The 26305-nt window shown below is 46.9% G+C and overlaps 1 protein-coding gene across 1 annotated transcript in view; it reads left to right on the forward strand.

Moving 5' to 3' along the window:
• LOC144833745 (uncharacterized) overlaps positions 1 to 26305 on the forward strand; it is a 423204-nt gene that overhangs the window by 188733 nt on the left and 208166 nt on the right. The window contains exon 5 of the mRNA XM_078689185.1: positions 23590 to 23706. Within this exon, the coding sequence (XP_078545311.1) occupies positions 23590 to 23706 (117 nt within the window). The remainder of the gene's footprint in view (positions 1 to 23589; positions 23707 to 26305) is intronic.

Raw genomic sequence — 26305 nt, forward strand, 5'->3', positions numbered from 1 at the left:
TCATTACTATTCCCAGACTCCTCACAATCTTTTTGTACATTACCTATTATTTCTTCATTTGAATGGTGTAAAATCCAAAATTCTAATGGAATGTACTATTTTCAAACAATTATATTCAACTATTGTATAAATTTGCGCAGATCCAGTTAGTATTTCCTTTTTGTAAATAGCAGTATGTGGTATGTTTGATTCAGGTATGAATGTGGTGAATGTTTTTTGACTGTGACATGATTGAGTTATAGAATTTAGTGTGATGTGTCCGTAATTGTTCTACCTTTCTTAATGCTTCTCCCTTTTATGAAAAAATAAAAAAAACTTTTGTAATGAACTGTTGAATCTCTCAAAAAATAAAATTGCGATTAAGTAGCAATACCCTTTCTTGAATCGATTTTCTTGATGTGGATGACGAGTTGTAATTATGAATAAATGTTATCAGTATTGGCACCCCTTTTTGTTATTTGATATATAGGCTCAGCCTTGCTGATCAGAGCCAACCCTATGTTTGTTTTCCCACTGTACTGTCTCAGCGTCAGCTGGCAGGGATAACCTAGGGAGGATGGCGATCAAATCCCAACAGTAACGGCTGGCAAGCCAGAAAACTCTGACATGTGGGCTATTTTGTTGATCGATAGCACCCGACTCACCGGGGCCCCAAAAGCACCGCTACATGCTGCAGCAGAACCAGAAGGTGAACCATGTCTGCGTTAATCATTGGACCTGGGAAAAAAAAAACCAGGTTCAACGTGACCACTCCAGCTGATACCAAAAGGCTCTCTTTTCCTGATTCCCTCCCCTTGCCAGATCGAGTTTCGAGAGTTGGAGGATAGAGGAACGCCATTCATGAAAAGTAGGCGGCAAGGCGTCCTTCCAATGTCTGCAAATTTCCCTGCGAGCCATCAGAATGGAATAAAACACCAGGTTCGAGGCTGCGCTACGGGATTTCCCGCTCAGGCCAAAGATGACAAGGCCCAGATCTATGGAGATGGGAAAATCCAATATCGAGGACAGTTTGTTACTTATGGAGTCCCAGAAGGCGGTAATTTGCGGGCATTCGAAGAACATATGTATGTCGGACGCCGCCTCCAAACCACATCTTGGACAAGAAACCGACCTGTCAGGGAAAATTTAGACAGCCTCTGCGGGGAATAGTAGGCCCTATGCATTGTGAATAAATGGTTCCTTCGGAGCCAGGCGGGTTTAACCAAGTCCCACAACACCCTACATGAAGTTGTCCAGAGTTCTTCCACGTCTTTTCCTGGCATCAACTCAGCCCACAATAACGTTGGAAGACAAAATTTGCCATCTACTTCCTCTAAAATCATGTTGTACCAAAGCGAGATCTCCTTCTTTACAGGGGGTTTGTCCACCAGACACGCCTCTAATTCACTTCCTCCCCCTATAGGCAAGCTGCTGTTCCTCGTAGACTGTATATGAAATGCCTGAGCCCAACTTGAGATTTGTAAATATTTGAATCTTGAAAGTCTAGGCCCAACTTTGTTGACCAAGTAGTTCCATGGAAATAAAGATCCGTCAATAAACAAGTCGCCCCAAGATGCAATTCCAGCCTCTTTGCGTGGTAATGCTAATGCATCTCCCGTCCAGGCTGGGGGGCGCAGGTAAATCCCATATTGGAGCTCTGCTAGAGTGATAACCTAGTTTAATCGAGAGCCTCACTCTATACCAGGTATTAGCCATCCCCTGTAGTACCTTCAGCTTTATTTATTTTTTAAATTTAGGGTCTCCAAATTTAAACAAAAAACTACCCTGCCCAACTCCCTCGCAGCTCAGCAAGGTGGAAAACATAAGGCCCACGCCTGTCTCAGTAGGTGTTTTCAAAAGCATTCGTGCGTGTGATAACTGAAATGCCCACGCATAAGCCTGGAGATCAGGGCCCGCCAACCCGCCCTTCTCCCTACGTCGCCTTATCTTTTTCCAAGCAATTCTTGGATTCTTGTTGTTCCAAATAAATGAGGAAATCTCACTCTGCAGCTTTGAAATTATATTCGGGTCAAAGAACAACGGAATTGAATTAAATAAAAAGGAAACCTTTGGCAGTATAGACATTTTAACAAGGTTTACCTTCCCCAAGATGGTAAGCGGGAGGTGCGCCCAAGCTCTGATCAGTTTTCGGCACTGCGCTGCTACTTTAGCAAAGTTTGAAGAGGCGATCAATTTTATATCTTTTTCTATATTTATCCCAAGGTACCGCAGGTTGACACTTAATGTTGCTCTATGGATATTTAAGTCAACATTCCATGACATCGACTCAGTTTTGGAGGCATTCACCTCATATCCTGAAACCCTTCCAAATTCCAGGGCTAAGTCTATAGCCGCTGGGAATGCTGTATTAATGTCTGATGAAAAGATCATAATATCATCTGCGTAAAGGGCTACTTTTTTGACCCATTCGCAATAAACAAAAGGTTTAATTAGGGTGTCTTCTCTTAATTTCTGCGCAAACGGCTCAATATATAAATCAAATAACAGGGGAGACAGGGGGCAACCCTGTCTCGTACCCCTCGTTACCCGAAATGGCTCGGATAGACCCCCATTAATCAGTATTGAGGCAGACGGACTCCTATAGAGCAAATGTATTGCTCTGCGGAACTTATCCCCCACGTTGAATTTCGACAGGGCCTCCAACAGGTATAACCAATTCACCCTGTCGAAGGCCTTGGTGGCGTACAACGTAAGAACAGACAGGGGCATACCTTCCTTCGTCGCAATATCTATGGCGCCTACAAGATCATAAATAAGCTCATATAACTGCCTCCCCTTTACAAAACCTTTTTGATTGGGATGCAGTATATCCGGGGCTACCTGACCAAGCCTCTTAGCCAATATTGTAGCAAAAATCTTGTAGTCGGCGTTTAATATCAATATTGGCCGATACGAGCCACAGTCGGCTGGGGGCTTTCCTGGCTTCAACATAAGTGTTATGGAGGCGTTGTCCCAGGAGGCAGGAGAGACCTCACCTTCCCTCAATATCTGATTGAACAAAGTTGCCAGGACGGGAGAAACCTCTAATAGCAAGTTTTTGTAAATTTCAGACGGCAAGCCGTCAGTTCCTGCAGCCTTACCTCCCTTAGCTCCCCGTATGGCCTCCTCTACCTCTGTCTTGGTTATTTCCTTGTCTAGGAAATTACTCTGTTCAGCCGACAGAGATGGTAGAGAGATATCCTCCAGCCAACTCACAATACTTTCTGATGTCGCACTAAGGTCCTCCTGGTATATTGCCTGGAAGAAATCCTTAAAGGTTTCCCATATGTCTGCATCTTTTGTAAGGGTGCCTCTATCTGTTGTAACCGACTCAATAATATTTCGTGCCCGATCGGTTTTTGCTTTTCATGCCAGCAACCTGCCAGCCCCCTCACCGTATTGAAAGTGAGATAGTTTGCTGGCCTCCCATCTCTGTAAAATTCGCTTATCTAGAACAGAAGACAATTTATTTTTCAAGTCTACCAGGTTTTGGTGTTTCAGGGATAAGTCATGATTACCATCAACCCTGCAATTGTCAATGTCTGTCTGTGCTGCTGTCATACTAGCTTCGATAGAAGACACCTCTTCCATATACTACCTTCTTCTGTAAACAGTCCTATTTTTTTCAGTCCTCTTAATGTGCACTTAAAGGCATCCCAGACAACACCAAGTGGTGCTGAACCAGTATTAGTTACAAAGAATTCCCGTGCTTCAGATTGAATGAACTCTATGTACTCCAAGGAGGTAAGGAAAGATCTATCAAAAGACCAGATCCTAATGGGAAGCTTAGCCCCCACTCAAGTTCCAACATCATGGAAGAATGGTCAGAGAGATGTGAAGGGCGTAGCCTACATTCTTAACAGAGTCAACCAGGGCACGACTGACTAAGATAAAATCTATCCTCGACCGATGTCGATATTTGAGATTTCTAAACGAAAATCCCTGCCTCTGCCCCGCTCTTACCCTCCAAATGTCAACATAGCCGTATTGGTTCATACACCCAAGTAGGCAGTTTCTAGATTTTGAAAGAACCTGCTGTCTACTTGTTGGGGATTTATCCAGTAAAGGATTTAACACGATGTTAAAGTCGCCAGTTATTATAACTGGCTCTGAAAATTGTAGGAGATGTAAAAATAAAGATTCAAGTGCCGAGGGGTCATCACGATGCGGCCCATAATAACCGACCAACGTTAAGGCTATGCCTCCCATTTCGACCGCTGCAATGGCCCATCTCCCGCCAGTGTCCACCTTTTGCTGTATGATTTTCATGTTCATGGTTTTTTTAAACAAGATAGACACACCCCTTATATTTAGCGATTGGGAGGTAGAGACTGAGGTATCTAACCACCTATTCTTCTTCACTAACTCAAGCATCTCACCCTCAATTAAATGTGTCTCCTGGAGTATAACACAAGAGGGGGGACTTATAAAACTTATAAAACTGGATTATGCTGGTAGACGTAAAAAATAAGCAGCTTACCTATCCTAATCTGATGGCCCCTTCCTTCTACCCAAGGACAATAACAGCTCATCAGCAGCCTGAACCGATCGTATGTTGTGCATTTTGTTATCATGCATTATTTTGAGCGATGCAGGAAATTCCATCTGCACCGTAGCACCCAACCTTCGAAAAGCATCCATTCTCCTGCCCAACTCCCAATGTTTGTCAAGAGTGAATCTGGACAGGTCCGAGCGTATCTGAAGGTTGAATCCCTTGCCTGCTAAGGATTTTTGTTTCAAGGCAAGATTCAAAATTTGTTCTTTAAGTGTGTACGTGGGAAAATTCGCTAGGATTTTCCTCGGCTTAGTTCTCTGCGGGTTACGCCTGAATGGATCCCTTTCGATGCGCTGAATATCCTTTGCGAGATCCTCGTTGGAGTGCTGCAGGTTGAGAGACTCTTTTAGCAGTGATATAATAAAGCCCTTAATGTCTGTTCCTTCGCTCCCTTCCGGGACATTTAGGATGCGGATATTGCATCGCCTGGCATTGTTCTCCACAACCTCCATTCTCTCCGATAGGGCCGCTTCTTCTTTCTTTAGCTTCAGTATGTCGTCCTGAACGCTATCAGCACGCATCAACAGTTGCCCCACAGTCTCTTCTAAGGCTTGAGTTCTTGCAGAGAGGCCATCAATCTTTCCATCCAGGGACTCGCAAAAGCTTCTTATGTCTCTCCGATTGGAGACAGATTCCTCGAAGCCTCGCGATCTCAGCTGATAGTGCCGCAAACATTAGCTGCAAAGAAGCAGCAGAAATGGGGGTAGAACTAGGATCCAAAGCTCCACTTTCTTCTGGGCAAGAAGAAACACCATCAGTGGAGCTAGGGGCCAAAAAAGGCCCAGGAGGTAGTAGTGTATCCGTTTCCACACTATTCTCACTATTCCCCAGGTTAGTTGTTGTTGAGAGGTCTTTGCCCCCGTTGTCATCTGGGGAGGGTGAGGAAGACAAAGCTGCCACTTCAACTGATATAGACCCCGATGTATCCACTTCATGGACTGATACTGAAGCTTCCGTCCGACTACTGGATACGTCTGGAACTGATGGACCCCCCCTGCCCTAACGCTGAGGTGCAGTTGAGCATCAGAATCAGCAACCGAAGTTAGTCCCACTGATCCGCTAGAGAGGTCTTGCTCCAGCGATGCCATTCCACTATTTTCCGTAGATAGCTCAGTAGGATTGCTTTCCATCAACAAGCAGTCTTGACCTATTTCTAACACCTGCGGGACCACTTTAAAGAAAGAACGCAGCGAGGGAGTGATCTTTGAGCTAGGAGCTGGGGGAGGTTTTGCCGCCTTACTGCACTTTCTTCCCCTCTTAGCCTTCACCTCTGCCAAGAGGTACAAAGATGTTTTTTCTAGGTTCTGGTCGAAAGGTGGTCAAGTGAGGACTTGAGAAGGCCCCCCAGAACCGGAACCAGCTGCTGAAGCTACTGAGACTACTGAAGCTTTAACTAAGGACTTCTCCACTGAAGACGACTCCCCCCCTTTGCCCCTCTTTTTGCGGGGATACTTCACCTTTCCCAGCCCTTTCGCTGAACCCTTACTTTGGCTATGACTTGCTTTTTCCAACTCAGCTGCTTTCATATACGAAGGGGATATTTCAAAAACTTCCAGCTCACTTCAACCCTCCTTCCCCTTCACCTCAGTTATGCTGTCAGCCACGTCGTCCTGTAGCCGCCATGTTTCTTCCCCCCTCATCCCCCAACATTCCTTCTTACACAAGCTGAACAAACCCATAATAAAAACGGGCACATCCCCATCGTAAACAGGCCATAAAGAACAGAGCAGAGACAGGTGTGAGTAAGATAATATATAGTTGTGTGCAATAAAGGTTTATGATGTCCTGTGCCTTGATGCTTAATCTTGATCAGCTACTGGGAAAAGAACTGGCCTAACAGGTTTTGGCTTCAGGCAGGAGGGTCCCTTCGCTCAGGTCATTCAGAAGTCAGCTAAAGTGTACGTGTGCTAAAAGACTTGTTCAGCCGTGGTCATCGGCCTATGTGAGGGCAACCACAAAATGGCTGCCGTACTCAAAATGGAACCCGAGGGTTCAGAACGGAATCTCTGATTTCATGGTGATCTTGTCACTCGAATACGCCGAAAATACTCGTATATAGCATACTCGTCATTTTTGGTCTGCTGATACCAAAATCGTCATGCTACGATGATGTTTATGACGTGGGTCCAAAATCCACTGAACCACAAGACATCAAAATATATTAGTCAAGGTGGGTGAATCAAATGTTTCTATGGCACAAGCTTCAGTTATCCCACTTTATTACTGCTTTCATAAATTTTACAAAACTACTGACTAAAGATCACAGCTGTAAAAACACCATTTAATGCTTCATTATGGGCTCTGTATTTTCGGGTGCACATTTGCTGAGTCTACCGACTCCTTTGCACGATCTGCATTAGTCGTAATTTTCTTCCAAGACCGTCTGAACTGTCCCAGATCAAATAATGCAAATATAATTCCCTCTTTTTTTTTTAAAGGAATTGATCCGAAAAAGTAAAGACGGGCATGATAATAAACAAAGCGAGACATGCAAGAGCGGCACTCATCATATCACACAATGCAGCATACATTTTGAAGGATTTTAAGTAAAGTTGACATTATAGATCTGAAAACGTTCGAAGCTATTACACCCTCCAAAATTTACCGTAGATTTCTAATAAGTTATGAATGTTTGTATGTTTTAAGTGCATGTAAATGTGTTTTAGCTTGACAGCAAACTTACAATTGAAATCCAAGCCATACAACTCTCTGCAACATGTTTTGGTCTATTGCAAACACTAAGAAAAGTCATGCAGTGGCTACAACCCTCATCCATGGATTAATTAACTCACGCCTTGATTTGGTCAACTCCCTGTCTCTGGAAAGCTCTCAATATTTCATAAGACAGCTACAAATCATTCAGAATGCCTCAGCATGCCCACTTATTAAGTTCCCAAAATCCCTCTTAGTGGCTCCAGCATTGACTGCGTTGCATTGGCTCCCAAAACAAAAAGGATCAATTTCAAAATCCTATACTTGACCCTGTGAGTGATGCTAGGAAAAGGTCCCCTTCTGATTTGAAGATTACTTTGCCCTTATATGCCTAGGAGATCACTATGCTCTGAGAACTGTTTTCGGCTGGCCGTTCCTAAGATCAGACGGGTTAGGTGTGGAGGTCGTTCCTTTGCCTTTCTGATTGCTCAGCTGTGGCATGTCCTCCCTGCCAATCTGTGACTGATTCAGCCAGAAATGTTTCAGGAAACGTCTAAAGACTCATCTATTTTAATTTTGGCATGCCTTGGCAGCGTCCTGCAGGTGTCCCTATTTTAGCGCCAATAGGCATTGCAGGGTAGCTGTGAACTATACAAGATGTCTTGAATAGAATGTTCTTTTATGAGCAAGAGAGAATTATTTTTAGATTGTTTGTCTTTTCGTTATTTTTGTCTCTTCAGCCAGAACAAGTGTGTCCCCTGTAATGGCTTAAAGCCCTAGGGCTTTCCTAAGGTGCTATGTTCAGACTAGAATCGTGCCCTTAGGAAGCAAACAAATGTCTTTGAAAAAGGAATGAATTAATGAAAAGTTTAGTGTTTGAATAATTAGAACCTTACAATATATAAGCAATAATTCTTAATTATAAAATCCAATTATAAAATCAGTAATAAAAACATTTGAAAAAGGAGAAAAATCATGTTGCATAGAAATAGTCACTGGTTCAGTCCATAATGATATAGTCAATTAGTTGAAGAGCTTTTTTGAGGGCATATTTACAAGCCCCTTGCGCCGTTGGAGCATTGCTTTTTTTGACGCTCCAGTCACACACAATTCTTCACCACATTTACAAGGGCACAAAAGCCAACCTGCGTGGCTTTTCATGGCCTTGTAAATAGGGCATTCTTTCACGCATTATTCTGTGTGAAAGGGATGTTTCCTGGGTGTTGCTGTGGGTGTTCCCACGCAACACCCATGGATTCTGACACATTCCTGGATTAAAAAAGTTTTGCAAACCTGGGAATGTGTCAGATTCCTATGCACAACTAGAGGAGGCGTTAAAGTGGTGCAACAAGCAAAAATACCTTTATTTCTCTTAGTTTTTTGCTCTTTCTATGTGTGCTGCATTCTGCAGCACACGTAGAAAGAAGGCAGAACACATAGAAAGAAGAAAACACCATCACTGATAGTTTTTGTGCATGAAGGTGTACCTTCCTATACAAAAACAATGATCTCTGCAATGCAGGCACTCTTGAACCATGGTGCAAGGGTACCTGCATTGGCACTAGGAAGCCAATTGTGTGCCAGCGCAGAGGAAAGCCCAGAGATGCGACACATTGAAAATTCAATGCATCCCGCACTTTCCTAATGATTCAGGACAGCAAAATGGCTTGCAGTGGTGCGCTGCGTCATTTTCTAGTATATATACCCCTCTGTTTACATATTCGGGGCACATTTCTAGTTTCAACATAGATCCATTGAGAAAGCCCTATGTCTTTTGACCATTACAGGATAAAAACACGTGTTCGCTGCCTACTACAAGCTGCTTTGCAGCTGTACATGCATTTGTGAAACTACTGCGTATATTTTGAATCGAAAGTCTGATTGTCCGTTGCCTTGTAGTATGAGCAGCTTTGCTATTGTACATCCACATGAGAAAGTATTGTGCATTAGAAACTATTGTGTACATTTCATAACTACGAGACTGAGATGTGCCAATCAGTCTTTGGTAAACTTGTCATAAAATAAATGTCACTAAATAATCCTGAGCATTTAACCAATTACTATTATCCTCATTGTTCAGACCAGCTTTCTGTCTTTTGAATGTGGCTGAAGCTTCCTCTTTCTACAAATGCTTATTATATCTAGGTTTTAGGGCTGTAACCTAAGTAGGTGATGTTTATATACATTGAACATATTTTATCAGAATTGAGTATTATTGAAGACTGGGTATTAACAAATAGCTCTTCCTTTTTTAAAAAGAATTGTGAATTTTATGCCGCCAAGCACCCTGTCATGACAGTATTCTACTTATGCCATGTGCAAATAAAATGTTCTTTTAAGAAAAGAAATCAAAAGCAACCCTGGGGGGTCATCTTAAGAATTGTGGGAGCCCTGTGGCAAAGGTATTTTGGGGGCCCCTGTTCGGAAGAGTTTTGAATTTATGATCCAGTTTCAGCTCTTTCATGCCCTCTTTGGCCAGATAACTGACCAGTCCAAATTTTATACATGTGTTTGCAGCTAATATTATGGGATAGTGACACGTCAATATTGTAACTGAGTAGCAGCTCACTAATATTACTGTAAATAATCTCTGTGACACCCTCCCATTACTCATATGTGAGGTCCTGTTTTGATCTAAAAGAAACTTTTTTATGGATGTTGCATAAAACATGAACAGAACATTTCTCTCCAAAATGTCTGAAACAGACTCCCACACATTACCCACATTAAAAATAAATTAAAGAAAAACGGTATTTAAAACAATCTGTTTAAGAATTATTCACGGTCATCAGGGCAAGACTCTCTGCAGATCAGAGCTGGCTATACTAGGGAGCCCCCGAGAAAGGCTGCAGCCCTCGGCCAGAGTCCATTTTCCCTGTGCCTTCAAATGTCTCTGAAATAACCCTTTCTTTTCCCCGGTAGAGGGAAAGAGACATTGTCCACAGAAAGAGCAGAATTCTAAGACTTGCTCTAGAAGAACTGGTGCGACTGCCACTGACCCAGCATGATGGGATTTGGGATACTGACGGAGTGCCATTTTTCCATCCTCTGTAGGCTTCAGTCTATCTAGCTACATTGCCCTTTTTTCTCTCACTTTTTCCTTTTTAAAAAGGTTAGCAAAATAGTTTGTCCTGTCAGTTTTCTTAATGTAGTGACACTTTTTATTGAACATAGATTTCTCTTATAATGGAAATGAATGTTAGTTGGCTAATACAGCCTGAATAATAGATATTTTTGAGATTTGCATGCCAGGCTCTGTGCCCATTGGTCACTCCATATGGCAGAGGTCCTCGGGCAGCAGGATCGATAGGATGGGAGCAGAGCACTGGATCTAGGCAGGGCTGGCTTAAGGGTGGTGCGACCGGTACATCCACATCTGGTGCTGATTTCTGATGGGGGGCACTGTGTTTATAAATAACTATTGTTTTAAAAGCATGTGAACTTCCTTGTCCATTCAGCAGTTTTCCGGTAACAATACAAATGTAAAAATAACTATGGTTATCCAGTTTCTCCGAACGTTATTATGGCAGGGAGGTGCATCTCAAATTGCTCTTGAAAAACTCCAGAAAGGGATTTAAGATGGAGGCTTGGCATTCCCAGATATCAAGAAGTATTATTGGGCCTCTCAACTGTTGGTGATTAACAATTGTGTGAACTTGGACTAGGATGTACCAGCCTATAGGGTAGAGATGCGATGCCAGGTAATAACTATGAAACCATTCTATACACTCATCAGGGAAGGGGGGCCTCTCCAGACATATTTCTACTGTAGTGAAATGCTGGACCGAAGCCAAGAGACACTTGTGCGGGCTGGATGCACTGACGTCCACCATGACTCACCTCTGGCACCAGGATAGACTGACAGAGGTCTCCAAACTTACTGGCTTCTCACGGTGGGCAAAAATAGATATCAAGCACCTCAGGGACATATGGCGGAGTGGAGCCTTTATTTCTTTCAACACCCTGAGGCAGGAATTTGACTTAGCAGACTCCAAGACACTCCACTATCTCCAGCTGGGGCACACTGTTAGGGTACACATCCAAGAGGGAATGAGCTTGCCTGATTCCTCTCCCCTGGAAGACCACCTGTTAGCTGACCCTAGTCCTCACAAAGGTGTCTCAGTGATCCTTAAAAAAAATTAAGAAATAACTCTCCTGAACTACCGAGCGACTTGGGTGGATAATCTAGGCAACGTAGCAGATGAGGAGTGGGTAGAGGCACTGCAAGGCAATTCAAGCGCGGTTTAGGTTAATACAATGCAAGTTTCTTCATAGAACATTTTATCCCCACACTCTAGTCCACAAAATGGCAGCAGTGGAAGAGCCCCTATGTATAAGAGGTTGTGGACAAATAGGCTCCTTCTACCATACCCTAAGGGAGTGCCCACTGATACACGGATACAGGAAGGACATGCCACTGTTATGTCAAAGGTACTCTCAGCTGAAGTCCCAATCGAGGCTAAATGGCTGGTGATGATGATACAGGGGGAGGTAGCCTGGCCCAGACACGCCCGGATATGGTTGGCACTGGCGGCGGTGGTGACTTAAGAAAACATTGCAAGGAGATGGGGCGTGGCTCCCGTTATCGGTGACAGAATGGGATAAGGCTCTAGACTGGTGTCAGAGGGAGGAGGAAGTGGTATATCGTAGAAGGGATGGCCCCAAGAAGTGGGGGAAGATATGGGGCCCTTGGCAAATGTATTGAGGGATAGACCTAGTTAGATAATTGCCCCTGTATTGTTGACAGACTCTATCACTAGAGTGAAAGGGAGTAATTGAAGAGTGTACGCACTTTTTGTTTATTTATGCTGAGTGTATGAGATATGCCATACCCTGTAAGTGAAGCCAAAACTTACCTTTCAGATAAAACCAAGGTGTAGCGCATCTCCGTACCTGCTATGTATTGTCAACTCTTGTTTATGTGATAAGCATATTTAATAAAAAGTGTTTAAAAAAAAAATAACATGGTGATTAATATTCCTACCAGCGAGAGATCAGAATTTTGCCTAGTGGCAGTTTTGACTCATCGTAAAGTAGCACGGAGGGTTAATGTGTCTACGGAAAAGAACATGTACCATGCAGATCACAAAACTGAGCGTCAGTGAACTATACGTAGCGCTATAAAAAAATATGAGGGAATTCCTGGAGAAGGTGGTCATGGAGGGGCACCAAAAAATACTGTTGCACCTGGTGCCAGCAACACTAAAGCTGGTCCTGCATCTAGCCTAAGGCCAGGTCTGAGCACAGAGCCCACTGGCATAGGGCTGACATCAGGCCAGAACACAGGTCAAACCAAGCATACTGTGCTTTGTGGCACGAGACCGTACACAGGACCTCACTATAGGCAAGGTCTTGCATCCAGAGCCCGCTGCGCAAGGCCAAAGCCCAATTGCAGTCTGCACAGAGACACGGGATTGACAGCCAGGCCCTGTACCAACTGCTGTTTCACACAACCCAGCTGCACAGGGCTGCAAGGCAGGTGCTACATGTTTGGTAGGACAAAGATGATACAGGGACATAGAATCTAGATAGTAAATTAGCTAAAGGAAGTGAGAGAAAGGGGATGAGACAGAGAGCTGATACACAGCGGGTAATCATGTATTTATGGTCCAAGATTGCTTTGAGGGGTTCTTTTGACATCCTATATTACGTGGCTGGAGACATGCAATTTTATAAAACATCTCCGGAACCCCGAAATGGCAATGTAGGACCATATAATGCACTGCCATTATGTATGTGTTTATTTTTGGGTATTTGGCTTGAAAATGGTGTTTTTCAACAGTGACATGTGTATTGGCGATAGTAAGAAAATTAAGTGAAATATTGACTATACTGTTCGGTCTCCTGCAGTGAAAAAATAAAGTCATACTTTATTATGCAGTTAAGAATATACAATTTTACAAAATACCCTTTTCAGCGGTGGGGTGTCTCCCCTCCCCCGTCGGTTACGATGGAAAGCTGATATGGATTAGTGCCAGAGGGCGGAAGAGGTGATCTATAACAGCAGAGGGTGCCCTAGAAAGTGGGGGAAAATATGGCCCCCCTGGCGGAACTTTAGGGGTGCAACCTTGGGATCATGGCTTACTTTTGTGCAGCAGAGACTGCTATGTATTGAGATGTTGAAGAACGTGGGCTACTCAGGATTCACATGAACCAGGGTAATTGTTGTAATGTCGGTGAGCCGTCCTGTCATTGTGCTTTGACCACTCTCATTGTAATATGCATGCTGAATTGTGCCATTGTACTCTCAGTGAGTTCTCAGACTTTATACTGTATGATGAGCTTGTTTAATAAAAACAATTACAAAAATGTTTTTGTTATAAAACACATTCAATCTGAAGAAGGGAGAAATTGTTGGGGGGCGTGGCTACGCAGGCGAACGAAATGGCCGCCTGATTGTAGAGCTCCGCCGAGCGAGAGTGGAACGGGGCCATTCGCAGGAGATCCGGCACTGCGCTGGGGTCGGGATATGCCTGACACCGACCCCTAACACCACCTGATGCAGCTTGCCAAGTTTGGAGGACGGGGGACGGCGAGAACGGGCGGAACAGCGGAGGGGTGCTGAGGCCGGCTGTGCCTCGCGGGCCGTTACTCTGCAGCGCCGGAGCGCCTGGTGAGTCTTCTTGGTGGCCTCTTCGTTGCCCCCCTCGGCCTTGGGGTCGCTGTTGTGCTCTCCCGGGTCCGCTGCTTGGCCCCGGTGGTCTCCGTTGGTGGAGGGGCGGCCCCTCGGTACGCGACCGGCTCTTGCGGCCTGGTCCGGCCTTGGGAGCCGGGGCCTCGATTTTTGGAGGCTGCCTGGGACGTGCGGCGGCGGGCGGGGGGTGCGGGCGGCGGGCTCCGGGGTTGGGGGGTGAGTGACGGGGGGTGCGACTGGCGGGCTCTGAGGCGCTCTCCGGACGGCCACGCATTGCTGCACTCGGTGGGGGCACGTCACCTTTGCCCTCACCGTTAACGTGCACCCCAGACCCACGTCTGTCCCCCTGCAGGCCCAGGAACTACACACTCTCCTGCTCTCCTGCTGCTACGGCTGGCCACGATTGTCTAACGCCTGTGCACATTTACAAGTCCGGCGCTGGCTGCATGACCTGTGTGACTTTGCCCATTTTGGCTGCTGATGCCTCGATGACCTGAATACCTGGTCCCCCTACTACGCCACCATTTGTTACCTGTCTCTGCGGAGTCCTGGTCCTGCCGGCTGCTACTGAGAGATCGCCACGGCCATCTACTGGCCCTACTTACTACGCAGGGCCTCTAACGCTTTGCTCCAGCCGGGTTAATACCCCGACGACCTGCGAGACTCTGCCTTGGCGTCTCTGAGGCTCCTGCGGTGCGGCACAGCCCTAGTGCGGTGAGGTATCGGGAGCCCCTGTTCCATTGGTCCCGACCTGAACACCTTGCTGTCGGGGTGCCCTGTGACTGTGCTCGACGTTCTGGCTGGTCGTAGTTGTCTTTGGGTCCTGCGGTACTGGTGATCTGCCCACCATTATTTCCAACATGGTAAAGAAAGATGTTACCCAGAAGAGGCTTACCTTCGGTACAGCGCCCCTCCGTACGGCTGCGGTTTCGCCTACAACTGAGGCGGACACCGGGGGCCAGGCGGCGGCGAAAGACACCGCTGGTATGGTCGCTGAGATGATGGGTGAGATGCGGGCTGGATTCAAGGCCTTGGACTCTCGCTTCGATACCCTCGAAAAGAAAATGGCGGACATGGGCGCGACGATTCAACTGCACGATAGGCGCCTGGACTTGGCGGAATCCAGAGTTTCCGACATCGAGGATGGAGCTGCGTCGACGCTGAAAAGACCGGAACGCGTGGAAAAGATCCTTAAAGACGTCGCAATTAAGAACGAGGATTTAGAAGCGCGCAGTAGGCGCAATAATATCCGAATAATTGGTGTGGCGGAGACGACAGCAACCGGACGATTTGACACTTTTGTGGAACATCTCCTAATCGAACTATTTGGTCGAGACACGTTCACAGCTGGCTTCGTAGTGGAGCGCGCACATAGATCGCTGGGGCCCCGGCCTAATCCAGGACTGCCGCCCCGACCCATTATAGCCAGGCTCATGAACTTCAGAGACAGAGACGCGGCGCTGAAGGCTGCCAGAGAGGTGGGCGAGGTTAGGTGGCAAGGTGACGTGCTTTCTTTCTACCCGGACTTCACGATCATGGTCCAAGATGCGCGCCGTAAGTACACTGGTGTCAAGGCTGCTTTGCGCAAACTGGGGTTACGTTATGGAATGCTGTACCCTGCCAGGCTCAGAGTGGACGTGGATGGCAGGTTTCGCATTTTTGATTCCCCTGCGGAGGCACAGGAATTTTGTCGAGCCTACAAAAACAGGGGGTCGCCTCGAAACTCAGGCGATGCACAACGATCTCCGCCACACACAGACTCGCAGACTAGTGCTGACCTTTTTGCTGAAAGCGGTCAGGGTTGACTTGTTTCCGCACCATCTTTTCCATGACAGGCCATTTACTTCAGTATTGTGCATCTAAAGATGTTGTTATTTTTCTGCAGTGCTTTCCATATTTGCTGAGAATTGAATGCTGCCCCGATTGCGGTTCTCGCATGGCGGAGCGTTGCCAACCCCCATGGCACGAGCCGTACTGTACTTTTCTCTTACTTTGTCTTTATTTTTCAGGTACATTATTGGACAACTGTTTTTGTCTGTTGATCTTGGTTTTCTTCTTAGGGGTGGGAAGAGCCTCCTAGGGCTTAAGGAGTGGCTGGGTGGTGGGTGGTTGGGAAGGGTTGTTTTATGCTCTGGTTCTACTGTTTGTACAAATGCACTGTTTTTCTACGTGAATGATGCCTGTTTTGTGGGAGGGAGGCGGCGGTTCTGCACACACATGTTTTATTGTGATTCCTTCGGGTTTGAATGGCTAAGATAGGACAGCAGTCTGGTCCTTCCAGACTTACCTTCATGTCTTGGAATGTCCGGGGTTTAAATGACACGAGGAAAAGACGGCAGGTTCTAAACTACGCAGCGCGACACGGGGTGGATGTATTGTTTCTGCAGGAAACACACCTAGTGAGGGCTGACTCTTCCTCCTTTGCAAAAGGCTGGGGCATGCACAGATTTTTCTCTAGCTATAGCAGATACGCAAGGGGGGTGGCGATATTGATACATAGGCGCGTCCCATTTGTGCACTCAGACAGTATATTTGATGTGGATGGCAGATATGTTGTAGTTACAGGGATACTTCTTGGCTTCAAGATCACCTTTGTTGGAATATACGGCCCCAACTCAGATTCCCCTGCCTTCTTCCAAAGTCTCCAGGATGTTCTGCTACGATTGGACACCGATATGTTGGTAATGGGGGGCGACTTTAACCTGTTGATGAACCCTACCAGGGACAGCACCTCCTCTTCCCCAGATTGTAAACCCCGTTCACACGCTGTGCTGGCAGATATGTGCGCGCACTACCCACTCATTGACATTGAGGCCCGTTTACACTCCAACACACCCGCCTATACCCACCACTCGGGTTATCACAACACTAGCACCAGAATCGACTATTGGCTCCTTTCCCCAGGGGTGGCCGGATGGGTGAGGGACCATTCGACACTCCCACGCACGCTGTCTGATCACTCTCCCATTGTGCTGACCCTACTGATCCCCAGGTTGGGAGGATATGAGAAACAATGGCGCTTTCCTGGCAAGGCTTTATCTGATCCGGTCTTTAAAGAAGACATTCGTACTGCGATAGAGGAGCATTTTCAGTTCAACGAGGGCACGGTGGACACTTGGGCTACATTGTGGGAGGGATTCAAGGCCACTATTAGAGGGGTTTGCATCAATAAACATGTGGGGGCTTTGCGCGAGATCCGGGCCTCCCTGACCCGTATCGAGACTGAAATTGCTACACTAGACATGGGCACGCTCACAGACGCAGACGGTAGGGTAGAGGCGAAAAGGCTAGAGCTGCTGCAAGAGTTCAGGGACACTGCAGACAGGGAACTGACATATCTCTGCACACAACACTCAGCTAGACAATACGGTGAGGGTGACAGGCCTGGCAAGCTCTTGGCCCAATTGCTCCGTCATCCCCGCCAGGCTTCATACATCTCTGACGTGGTAGATGAACTAGGTGTTCGTCATCAGACCACCCCCGCCATTTGCGATGCCTTCCTACCCTACTACAAGGAATTGTACACCTCCACTCTGACGGCTGACTGTCGCGACCCAGGCCCCTATATCAACGAGATCTCTATGGTGTTCCTGGAAAAACATATGCAGGAATTTCTGGCGATGCCTATCGATCCAGACTGCGTTGTGGAAGCCATTGATGCATTAAAGGGCTCCTCGGCGCCGGGTCTAGATGGCTTTTCGGCCGACTTTTATAAGGAGTACAAGGAGGAACTGGTACCTCGCCTGATCGAGGTGTATGCGGAGGCACTCGAGATGGGGGTTCTGCCACCCACGCTGCGGGAGGCGGTCATCATTCTACTTCCTAAACCAGGCCGGGACCCCACGAGATGTGGATCCTACAGACCCCTTTCCCTACTCAATCTTGACTATAAGATTTTGGCAAAAGTCCTTGCAACTCGACTGTCGTTACTTATGGAATCTATCATTTCACCAGCCCAGTCCGGATTCGTCCCCCATAGATCCACCTCCTTTAATCTACGGACGCTGTTTTCTGTACTTCACAGAATTGACCCAGGTACACCGGCGGCTGCGGTGTTTTTGGATGCCGAGAAGGCATTTGACTCCCTGGAATGGTCGTTTTTTTCTGTCAGTCATGAACCGGATGGGCATGCCATCACTGTTTGTCTCCACAGTCGAGCTGCTTTATACCGCCCCTAGGGCGCGACTGCGCCTTAATGGCACGCTCTCTGATAGCTTCCCTCTTTCCCGGGGTACCAGACAGGGATGCCCCCTGTCCCCCCTACTGTATATTCTGGCCATGGATCCCTTGGTACGACACTTTCAGGAGCGCCACTTACACCGCGGGCTCCAGTTTCGGACGGGTCCGTTACTCATCTCCCTCTACTCAGATGATACCATTCTATATGTCAGGTCTCCGGAGACCAACCTGTCGCCCTTGCTGCTTGAGGTGACACGCTTTGGGAAATACTCCGGCCTTCGTATTAATTGGCACAAATCTGATATCTTTCCACTCACCCCCTCCACAGCCCGCTGGGAATGTCCGTTCCCGCTTGAGTGGAATACTGATTCGGTGAAATATCTGGGTATCCACATTCATCTAGACACGGTATCCATGATTCGTCTAAATTACGGCCAGGCGTTAGACTTTCTGGAGGATAATATAGCGCGTTGGATTCGCCTCCCTCTCTCGATGGCTGGCCGTATCGCCATAATCAAAATGATTATACTTCCCCGTTTTCTATATTTATTTAATAACTTGCCGATCCCGCTCACTCAAATCTTCTTCACCCAACTACGCTCTCTGTTGTTGCGGTTAGTGTGGGGGGGACAAGAACCCGCGAGTCTCATGGCGAATCCTGACGCTGCCTTATGAAAGAGGTGGCTTTGGAGTGCCAGACTTTTATATTTATTACCTAGTCGCGCAATGCGCCTATGCGCATCCTTGGTTCCATCCGGACGCTCGGATCCCATATCTGAGGCCTGAAGCAGACTTGGTATTACCGCTTGCCCTCAATTCGGTACTGCCCAAAGGCTTACCCCGAGACCCGCGAGACATACAAACTGTGTCCACTACATCATGGGCTTGGATGCAATTGCGTAGACTGCTCCAGCTAGACGTGTTGTACTCTCCGGCTCTCCCACTACCTAACCCACACTGGCTCCCCATCACCACGGAGGCAGTGGTCCGCAAAACGTTGTCCAAATACCAGCTCGCCACAATAGGTGATCTATTCCCAGACGGACATGTTTTTTCGGTGTCCGAGGATCCGCGATTCACGGACCGGACGTTTATTGATTCCTTTGTCCTGACCAGGGTGAGATCCATGCTTAAAGCACAGTTTTCCTCGTTCCCACTACCGCCTGATGACATGGCAGCGTTGACTTTCCTACTCCAGTCACAAACGGGAGCTCACATGGTTTCCAGGTTATATGGACTCTGTGTTGAGGCCCTTCCTGCTTCGGATGCGAGGGTTCGTGCGGCCTGGGAAGCTGATCTGGGTGGTCCTATCACGGACGTCCAATGGACTGCCTGTTGCCGCGCCACTAAAGAGGTATCAGTCAACAGTAGGCATAAGCTAATACATTTTAAATTTTTGAGGCGCCTATACTTCACGCCGGCGCTGGCCCACAGAATCGACCCGGCCAGACCTCATCACTGCCCTAAATGCAAGGCTCCACATGCTGATTTTGCACACCTCACATGGACTTGTCCAAAACTACACACCTACTGGCTACAGGTACACCGCATCTTGGGCGACATTTTAGAATGCGAACTGCAACACAGGCCGGAAATTGCACTGCTTGGGTATGTCGCTGAGTCCCCCGGGCCACGCGTAAGCTTGCTGCCATAGGTTTCTTGCTGGCAAAACGGGAAATTGCTTTACTCTGGGGGTCCAGACGAATCCCCGATTCCAAGACATGGATGCGCTGCCTTGCCCAATGCAATACCAATAGTGTGGAATACTCCACGCAGGTCCCAACAGCCTCCCGCCCGATCGACATCTGGGGCCCATATCGACAGTATGTTAGCAAGATAACGCGGGATGCACACTCCCAAGCTGCTAGCTCTATTGTCCCGGAAGGGGTGGGCTAGGTGGTTTTGGTGGGACAGTCGTGCGCTGCCTATTACGTTCTAAGGGCTTAGCATATACACGCTATTGGAGAGGGGTATGCGTGAGCTGCTGATTTTAGAGTATATGCTGGTTAGGACCAGGTAGTTTCCCTCCTCCGTTTCCTTGCATGTTTTGCCCCGATTTGAAAGGTTGCTTTACCCAAGTCTTTTCATTTGTCGTTTTATCTACCCTCGTCTGCCTATGCCAATGCTGATGCCATCTTGCTCGTAATTGCTGTGTTGCTTGCCGCTCTCTCTATCACGAAGGCTCATTCGTTTTCGTTATGTTTGAAACAGGTTATGTCTCTTTGCATCAACTTTCCACATGTGCGATTTTCCTTACGATCTGGAAAACGGAAAATAAGATTCTAGAATGTGTTACAATGCTTGTAATATTATTGGTTTAGTCCTCCACTTACTTACTTTGTATAATGACCACTTATGTTTTCATTGTGAGCAGCTTACTGTGTGATTGTATGTTTGCACGGACCAATCTGATGCTAATAAAGAGATTTAAAAAAAAAAAAGAAGGGAGAAATTGTTGAAACTGCTGTCTTAATAGTTCGGGCCACAATGTGCAGTGAATGGAATTAGAAATGCTTAGGTTTTGGTTACCTTTAATGGACACATTAATGATAAAACAAAGAATAAAGGCCAGGTCAAGTGGAATTAAATGATTTAGTGGCTGTATTGTTTAGCAAATGATTATGAATTACCCCACTAACCATATAATTTGCAGCATAAATTGTTGGTTTAAACAACTATCTAGCTCCAATGAATCAACATATTACTGGCGGAGAATGTGCCACCTAATTTACCATTTTGACGCATATTCAGATAACCCAGCTGCTTAATCTGATGGTTCTGTGAGCCCTGACAATGGAAAAGCTCTGCAGAGGGGTTTGGAGCCCGTCATTATGATGATGAAGCCCACGTTTCACAGAAACCGGTCAATCAACCAATCAATCAATCAGACATTTGGTGAGCGCGCTACTCACCTGTGAGGGTCTCAATGCGCTGGGGGGAGGGGAGGGTGGGGGTAGCAGCTACTGATCGAACAACCAGGTCTTGAGGAGACTTCTGAAACTCAGTAGGTCCGGGGTCTGTCGTAGATGGATGGGGAGGGTTTCCATGTCTTGGCGTCTCGTTGGGAGAAGGATCTGCCGCAAGTGTCCTCCCAGGCGTAAGGGGTGGAGCCGAGGATGAGGACCTCCGTCTTGTCATAGTTCAGTTTCAGGCAACTACTGTCCATCCATTCGGAGATGGCCTTTATCCCTGCGTGGAAGTTGGTTTTGGCTGTGGGGTAGGGGTGGGCAGATTTTGTGTTATCGCGTTACGCAAATCTTCGCAAAATGGTAAAAAATCTCTGCGAACACGCAGAAATTCTGCAAAAATGCGGAATTGCTTGTTCGCGATGCTTTTTTCCTGTTCGCAATTGCTGTTTGCGTGCTCGGGGGGAAATATCTTGAGAACACGCATTTTGAGAATGCGAACAAGCAAAAAACTTTGCGAAGTTGTGGAACACTGAATTTTGGGCAATGTCGCGAAATTACCCAAATTCCGCAAGCGGAACGGAATTTACCACCCATGCCTACTGTGGGGGTCTTTGGTGAGTGAGAGGATCAGCTGGGTGTCGTCAGAGACAGAGAATAGGTTGAGGTAGTGCGAGTGGACGATGTCGGCGAGCGGTGTCATGTAGATGTTGAAGAGGGCCGGGCTGAGGGAGGATCCTTGGGGTACACCGCAGGTGATCTTGGTGGCTTCGAAGCTGAATGGTGGAAGGCAGACTCTCAGGTTTCTGTCGGTGAGGAAGGAGGTGATCCAGTACAGGGCTTTGTCGCGGATCCCTTCATTGTAGAGGCGTGTGCACAGGGTGCGGTGGCAGACGGTGTCGAAGGCGGCCGAGAGGTCCAGGAGGATGAGAGCTGCGGTTTTGCCATTGTCCAGCAGGGCCCTGATGTCGTCGGGGGCGGCGATGAGGGCGGTTTTGGTGCTATGGTTGCTGCGGAATCTGGATTGGGATGAGTCCAGGGTGTTGTTGTCTTCGAGGAATTGGGTCATTTGTCTGTTGTCGATCTTCTCAATGACTTTCGCCAGGAACTGGGAGATGGTCAGAAGTTCTTGAGGTCTTTTGGGTCGGCTTTAGGTTTCTTGAGCAGTGCGTTGATTTCTGCATGTTTCCAGCTTTCCAGGAAGGTGGCTGTCTCGAATGAGCTGTTGTAGATCTTACGGTGTTGGGGTGCGATGATGGAGCTCGCTTTGTTTGACGATGTGGTGGGGGCAGGGGTCTGATGGTGAGCCGGAGTGGATGGTGTTCATGGTCTTGATGGTTTCTTCATCTGTGACGTGGTTCCAGGAAATCAGGCGGCCGGTGTGACTGGGGGCGGGGGGTCTGGGTGTTGAAGCTGTCATGGATGTATGTGATCTTGCGGTGGAAGAAGGTAGCTAGAGAGTCGCAGAGGTCTTGTGACGGCAGGATGTCATTGGAGCTAGCGCTGGGGTTGGTGAGTTCCTTCATGATGTTGAAGAGCTCTTTGCTATTGTGTGCGTTGTTGTCGATGCATTCCTTGAAGAAGGTCTTTTTGGCCATTTGAATGAGTTGCTGGTATCTGCGGCTGGCGTGATCTTGAGGGCTGCATGGTTGTCCGGAGTTTGCGCGTGGGGCCATTTCTTCTCTAGTCTCCGGCAGGTCTGTTTGGATGTCTGAAGTTCTGCCGTGAACCAGATGGCTCTTCTGTTGGTGTGTCTGTTTGTGGGTTTATTGATCAGGCGAGAGTGTTGGCGCAGCTATCAATCCATTTCTTGAGGTTGCGGGTGGCTGTGTCAGTGTTGTTGTGTTCGGTCGGGTCTCGGCGAGGGTAGTGATTAGCTGGTCTTCAATGACCTTGTTCCAGCTGCGGTGGGGGATTCTTTTCTGGTGGTTGTGCACAGTGGTTTTCTTGAAGGAGAAGTGGAGGCAGCAGTGGTCGGTCCAGTGGAGTTCGGTGGTGTGGCTGATGGAGACGTGGCTGCTGGTGGAGAAGATAGGGTCCAGCGTGTGTCCGGCAGAGTAGGTGGGTGTCGTGACAAGCTGTTTGAGGCCACGGTTGGTGAGCTGTCCAGTAGTATGGTGGAGTTGTTGTTGTTGATGTTCTCGAGGTGGAAGTTCAGGTCTCCGAGTAGGATGTAGCCTGTGGATGCCAGTGCGTGCGTGATGATGGCGTCTCTGATGGAGACGATGAATTGTGGCTGGGGTCCGGGGGGGTCTGTACACAAGTGTTACTCTGAGGGTGGTGTTGGGATCGATGTGGATCTGGAAGTACAGGTGTTCAGCAACGGTGACATTTTTTGTATATTTTTTGAGTTTCTGTAAAATATGGGTTTGATACCACTCCATGTGCATGTGTGTAGAAAGAGATATAGTTGTGCAAATAGTTTTGAAGACAGAAAAGTCTACCTTTAATAGGCTTATGTTTCACACAGGCTTGTGCTGTATTCTAAATTCACTCCAAATTAAATTTGTGTGTATTAGAAAACTCTGTTCTGCTTTCCTGTACATGTGTTGATACATTTTGCTATTATCAAATTCAGAGAAAATATCAGTGATGCAGAGAAAAGATTAGCAGTAACGTTTCATTACATATCGCTCTGTGTAGCATGCTCACTATACAGTTACTTTTCTGCATTTATTTTCCAGTTTCCTTACCACTCTCCTAGTTCAGACATCGAAAAGGAGACTGTGGAGCAGGAGCTGAAAAAATCCCAGACTAAGATCACGATCTTGGAACGCAAAATCGACACCTTAGAGGCAACGGTGAGTACACAAAGTGATCAGTGAGCAAATCCTAACACAGGACACTCAATCAATAATGAATACAATTTATATACAGCCGATCAAAACTTAATTTCCACATGGTGCAGCAAACAGTACTTTACTCTCAGATCTTTGGTACTTAAATTAGTGAGTTTGAAAGGATGAATAGTTGAATGGACCCTAAAAAATGAATCAATGACCTGCAGGAAACACATATTTCTTTAGCTGATGTTCCACCCACTGATTTTGTTTACCCAACATCTATGGAAATTGAAGTAATCCCTTAGGAAAACATTGTTCTGAATGTGTATTTTGCAGATTGACACATGCGAGGAAAGAGTGGGGGTGATGGTTTTTGGAGTTGTGACCATAAAGATCAGGAAATATTTACTCTTGACAACAAATGACTTTGTGTGTTGCTGTTCCTTTTCTAGGTCTGACCTAAAGAACGGTTTAGAAGTCTTGACAGACTCATGTTTTCCCCACAAAATTATATAGAAAATATATACATATATAGAGGCTCCAACTCAGCAATCTTTCACTATTGATCTGTTGATATATCACTCAAATTATACCCCATCCCACCCCAGCAATAGGTATAAAGCACCAGACCAGCCCACTGCAGCCATTGAATCTCTCACTTAAGGGCCTATGACGACTCTAACTCATGGTCGTGCTGCACTAGCAGTCCATTAAGACCCTAGTGGTCGTGCTGCCTTGGGACCGCCGACTCTGCCAGTGAACCTCCATTCCCTGGTGTTGGTGCAGCAGTCGAGAGGCACCTATATGTTTGGTGGGACCGCCGCGGTCACGACACACATATTATGACTTTCATCATCGTCACTGTTTTCATGCTGGTATTTCCTCTATGAAAACAGTGGTGTTGAGAAAAGAAGGGGGCACTGCAGGAGCCCCTTGTGCCTCACACCTTGTGAATGCACACAGGGGACAACAACATGTGCCCCCTGTGTGCATGCACAGAAGTTCAATCACTGCATGGACTTTTCAGTCAATGCCGTGCTAGAACTTTCTTTGGTGTTCCCATTGCGGTGCCAATTTCATATGCATCGCCGTGGGAACGCCTAAGGAAAAGCCAACCAATTACAAAAGTCATGATAGGGCAGGCGGTCTCCAGACAGGTTTTGCAGTGCTGCAACGGGGCGGTCCGGCCGCTGCACTGTCAATCTCGTAATAGGGCCTTTAGAACAGCTGCATTTTTCTCTTGCACATGTACACATACACATGAAAATAGTTTCCCAACAATAGAAATTGTTAGACACTTCCCTATGACTCATAGTTCCTATGTATAGTAGGGTTACATAAACTATTTTCATAACTCTTAAGACTTTTATTGTAAATTGCAATGTTCCTTCCTCACTATGACCAGCTGTAGTATAGTTACTCATCCTAATGAAAATTAGCACAGGTCATTAAAGTAGCTAGAGTGTATATGCAGATTTTTATCTGACTTGAGAGAGCCCGCTTGTAGGACAGCATCTCCCCCATTGGAGTGTTGTACAAGCACCGTCAGTATGCACAAAACACTTTTCTCAAATCAAAGAATTTTGTAGATGCTCACAAGGCTACAATAATGCCATTTACCACTAGAGAAAACTTCAAAACACTGCAGTAGCATGGATCTCCCCGAGAAAAAGATTTACACATCTGCAGTAAAACCACTCACCCCTGGAGGAAGTGTAAAAAACCCAAATCATTTCATCAATCAAGCAGGGTTTGTAAAGCACAGCTCCACACCCGTGAAGGTCTCAAGGCGCTGGGAGGGGGTGACGGGTTGCTGATCTGTCTGTGCTCTGGTGTTGTCGAAGACCCAAGTCTTGAGGTCCTTCCTGAATTGGGTCAGTGATGGGGAATGTCTGAGGAGGTTCGGCAGGGTGTTCCAAGTCTTGGCGGTGAGGTAGGAGAAGGATCTTCCTCCAGTTCTTGTCTTGTGGATCCGAGGTGCAGTGGCCAGGGCCAAATGGGTGGAGTTGTGGTGTCTGGTAAGGACGTGGAATGAGAGGCTGTGTTTCAGGAATGCTGGCCCTGTGCCATGGAGGGCTTTGTAGGTGTGCGTGAGGAGCTTGAAGGTGATCCTTTTGTTGACCGGGAGCCAGTGGAGTTCTCTGAGGTATTTGGAAATGTGGCTGTGGTGAGGGATATCTGAAGTTTTCTGAGGAGTTTCTGGGTGATACCGGCATAGAGTGCATTTCCGTAGTCGAGTCCGCTTCTGAAGAGTGCATGGGTTACTGTTTTTCTGGAATCAGTGGCGATCCATCTAAATTTCTTTCGTAGCAGGCGGAGCGTGTGTAAATATGATGAGGTGACTGCGTGGATCTGAGGATTCATTGTGAGCGAGGAGCCATGTATGATGTTGAGGTTTCGTGCTTGGTCTGTGCTAGTGGGCGGGGTTTACTGTGCGGGGGCCACCATGACTCATTCTAAGCTGTGGGTGAGGGTCCTAGGATGACTTCAGTCTTGTCCGAATTCAGTTTGAGGAAGTTTCTCATGATGAAATTCGAAACACGTCGGCAAAAGTGGCAGCAGAACTGTGAAAAGGGATCTGTTGGCGAAGTGCTTTCATACCGCTGATACAGGGCTG

This window comes from Lissotriton helveticus, chromosome 1_1 (genome assembly GCF_964261635.1).
Source record: "Lissotriton helveticus chromosome 1_1, aLisHel1.1, whole genome shotgun sequence".
Lineage (NCBI taxonomy): Eukaryota > Metazoa > Chordata > Amphibia > Caudata > Salamandridae > Lissotriton > Lissotriton helveticus.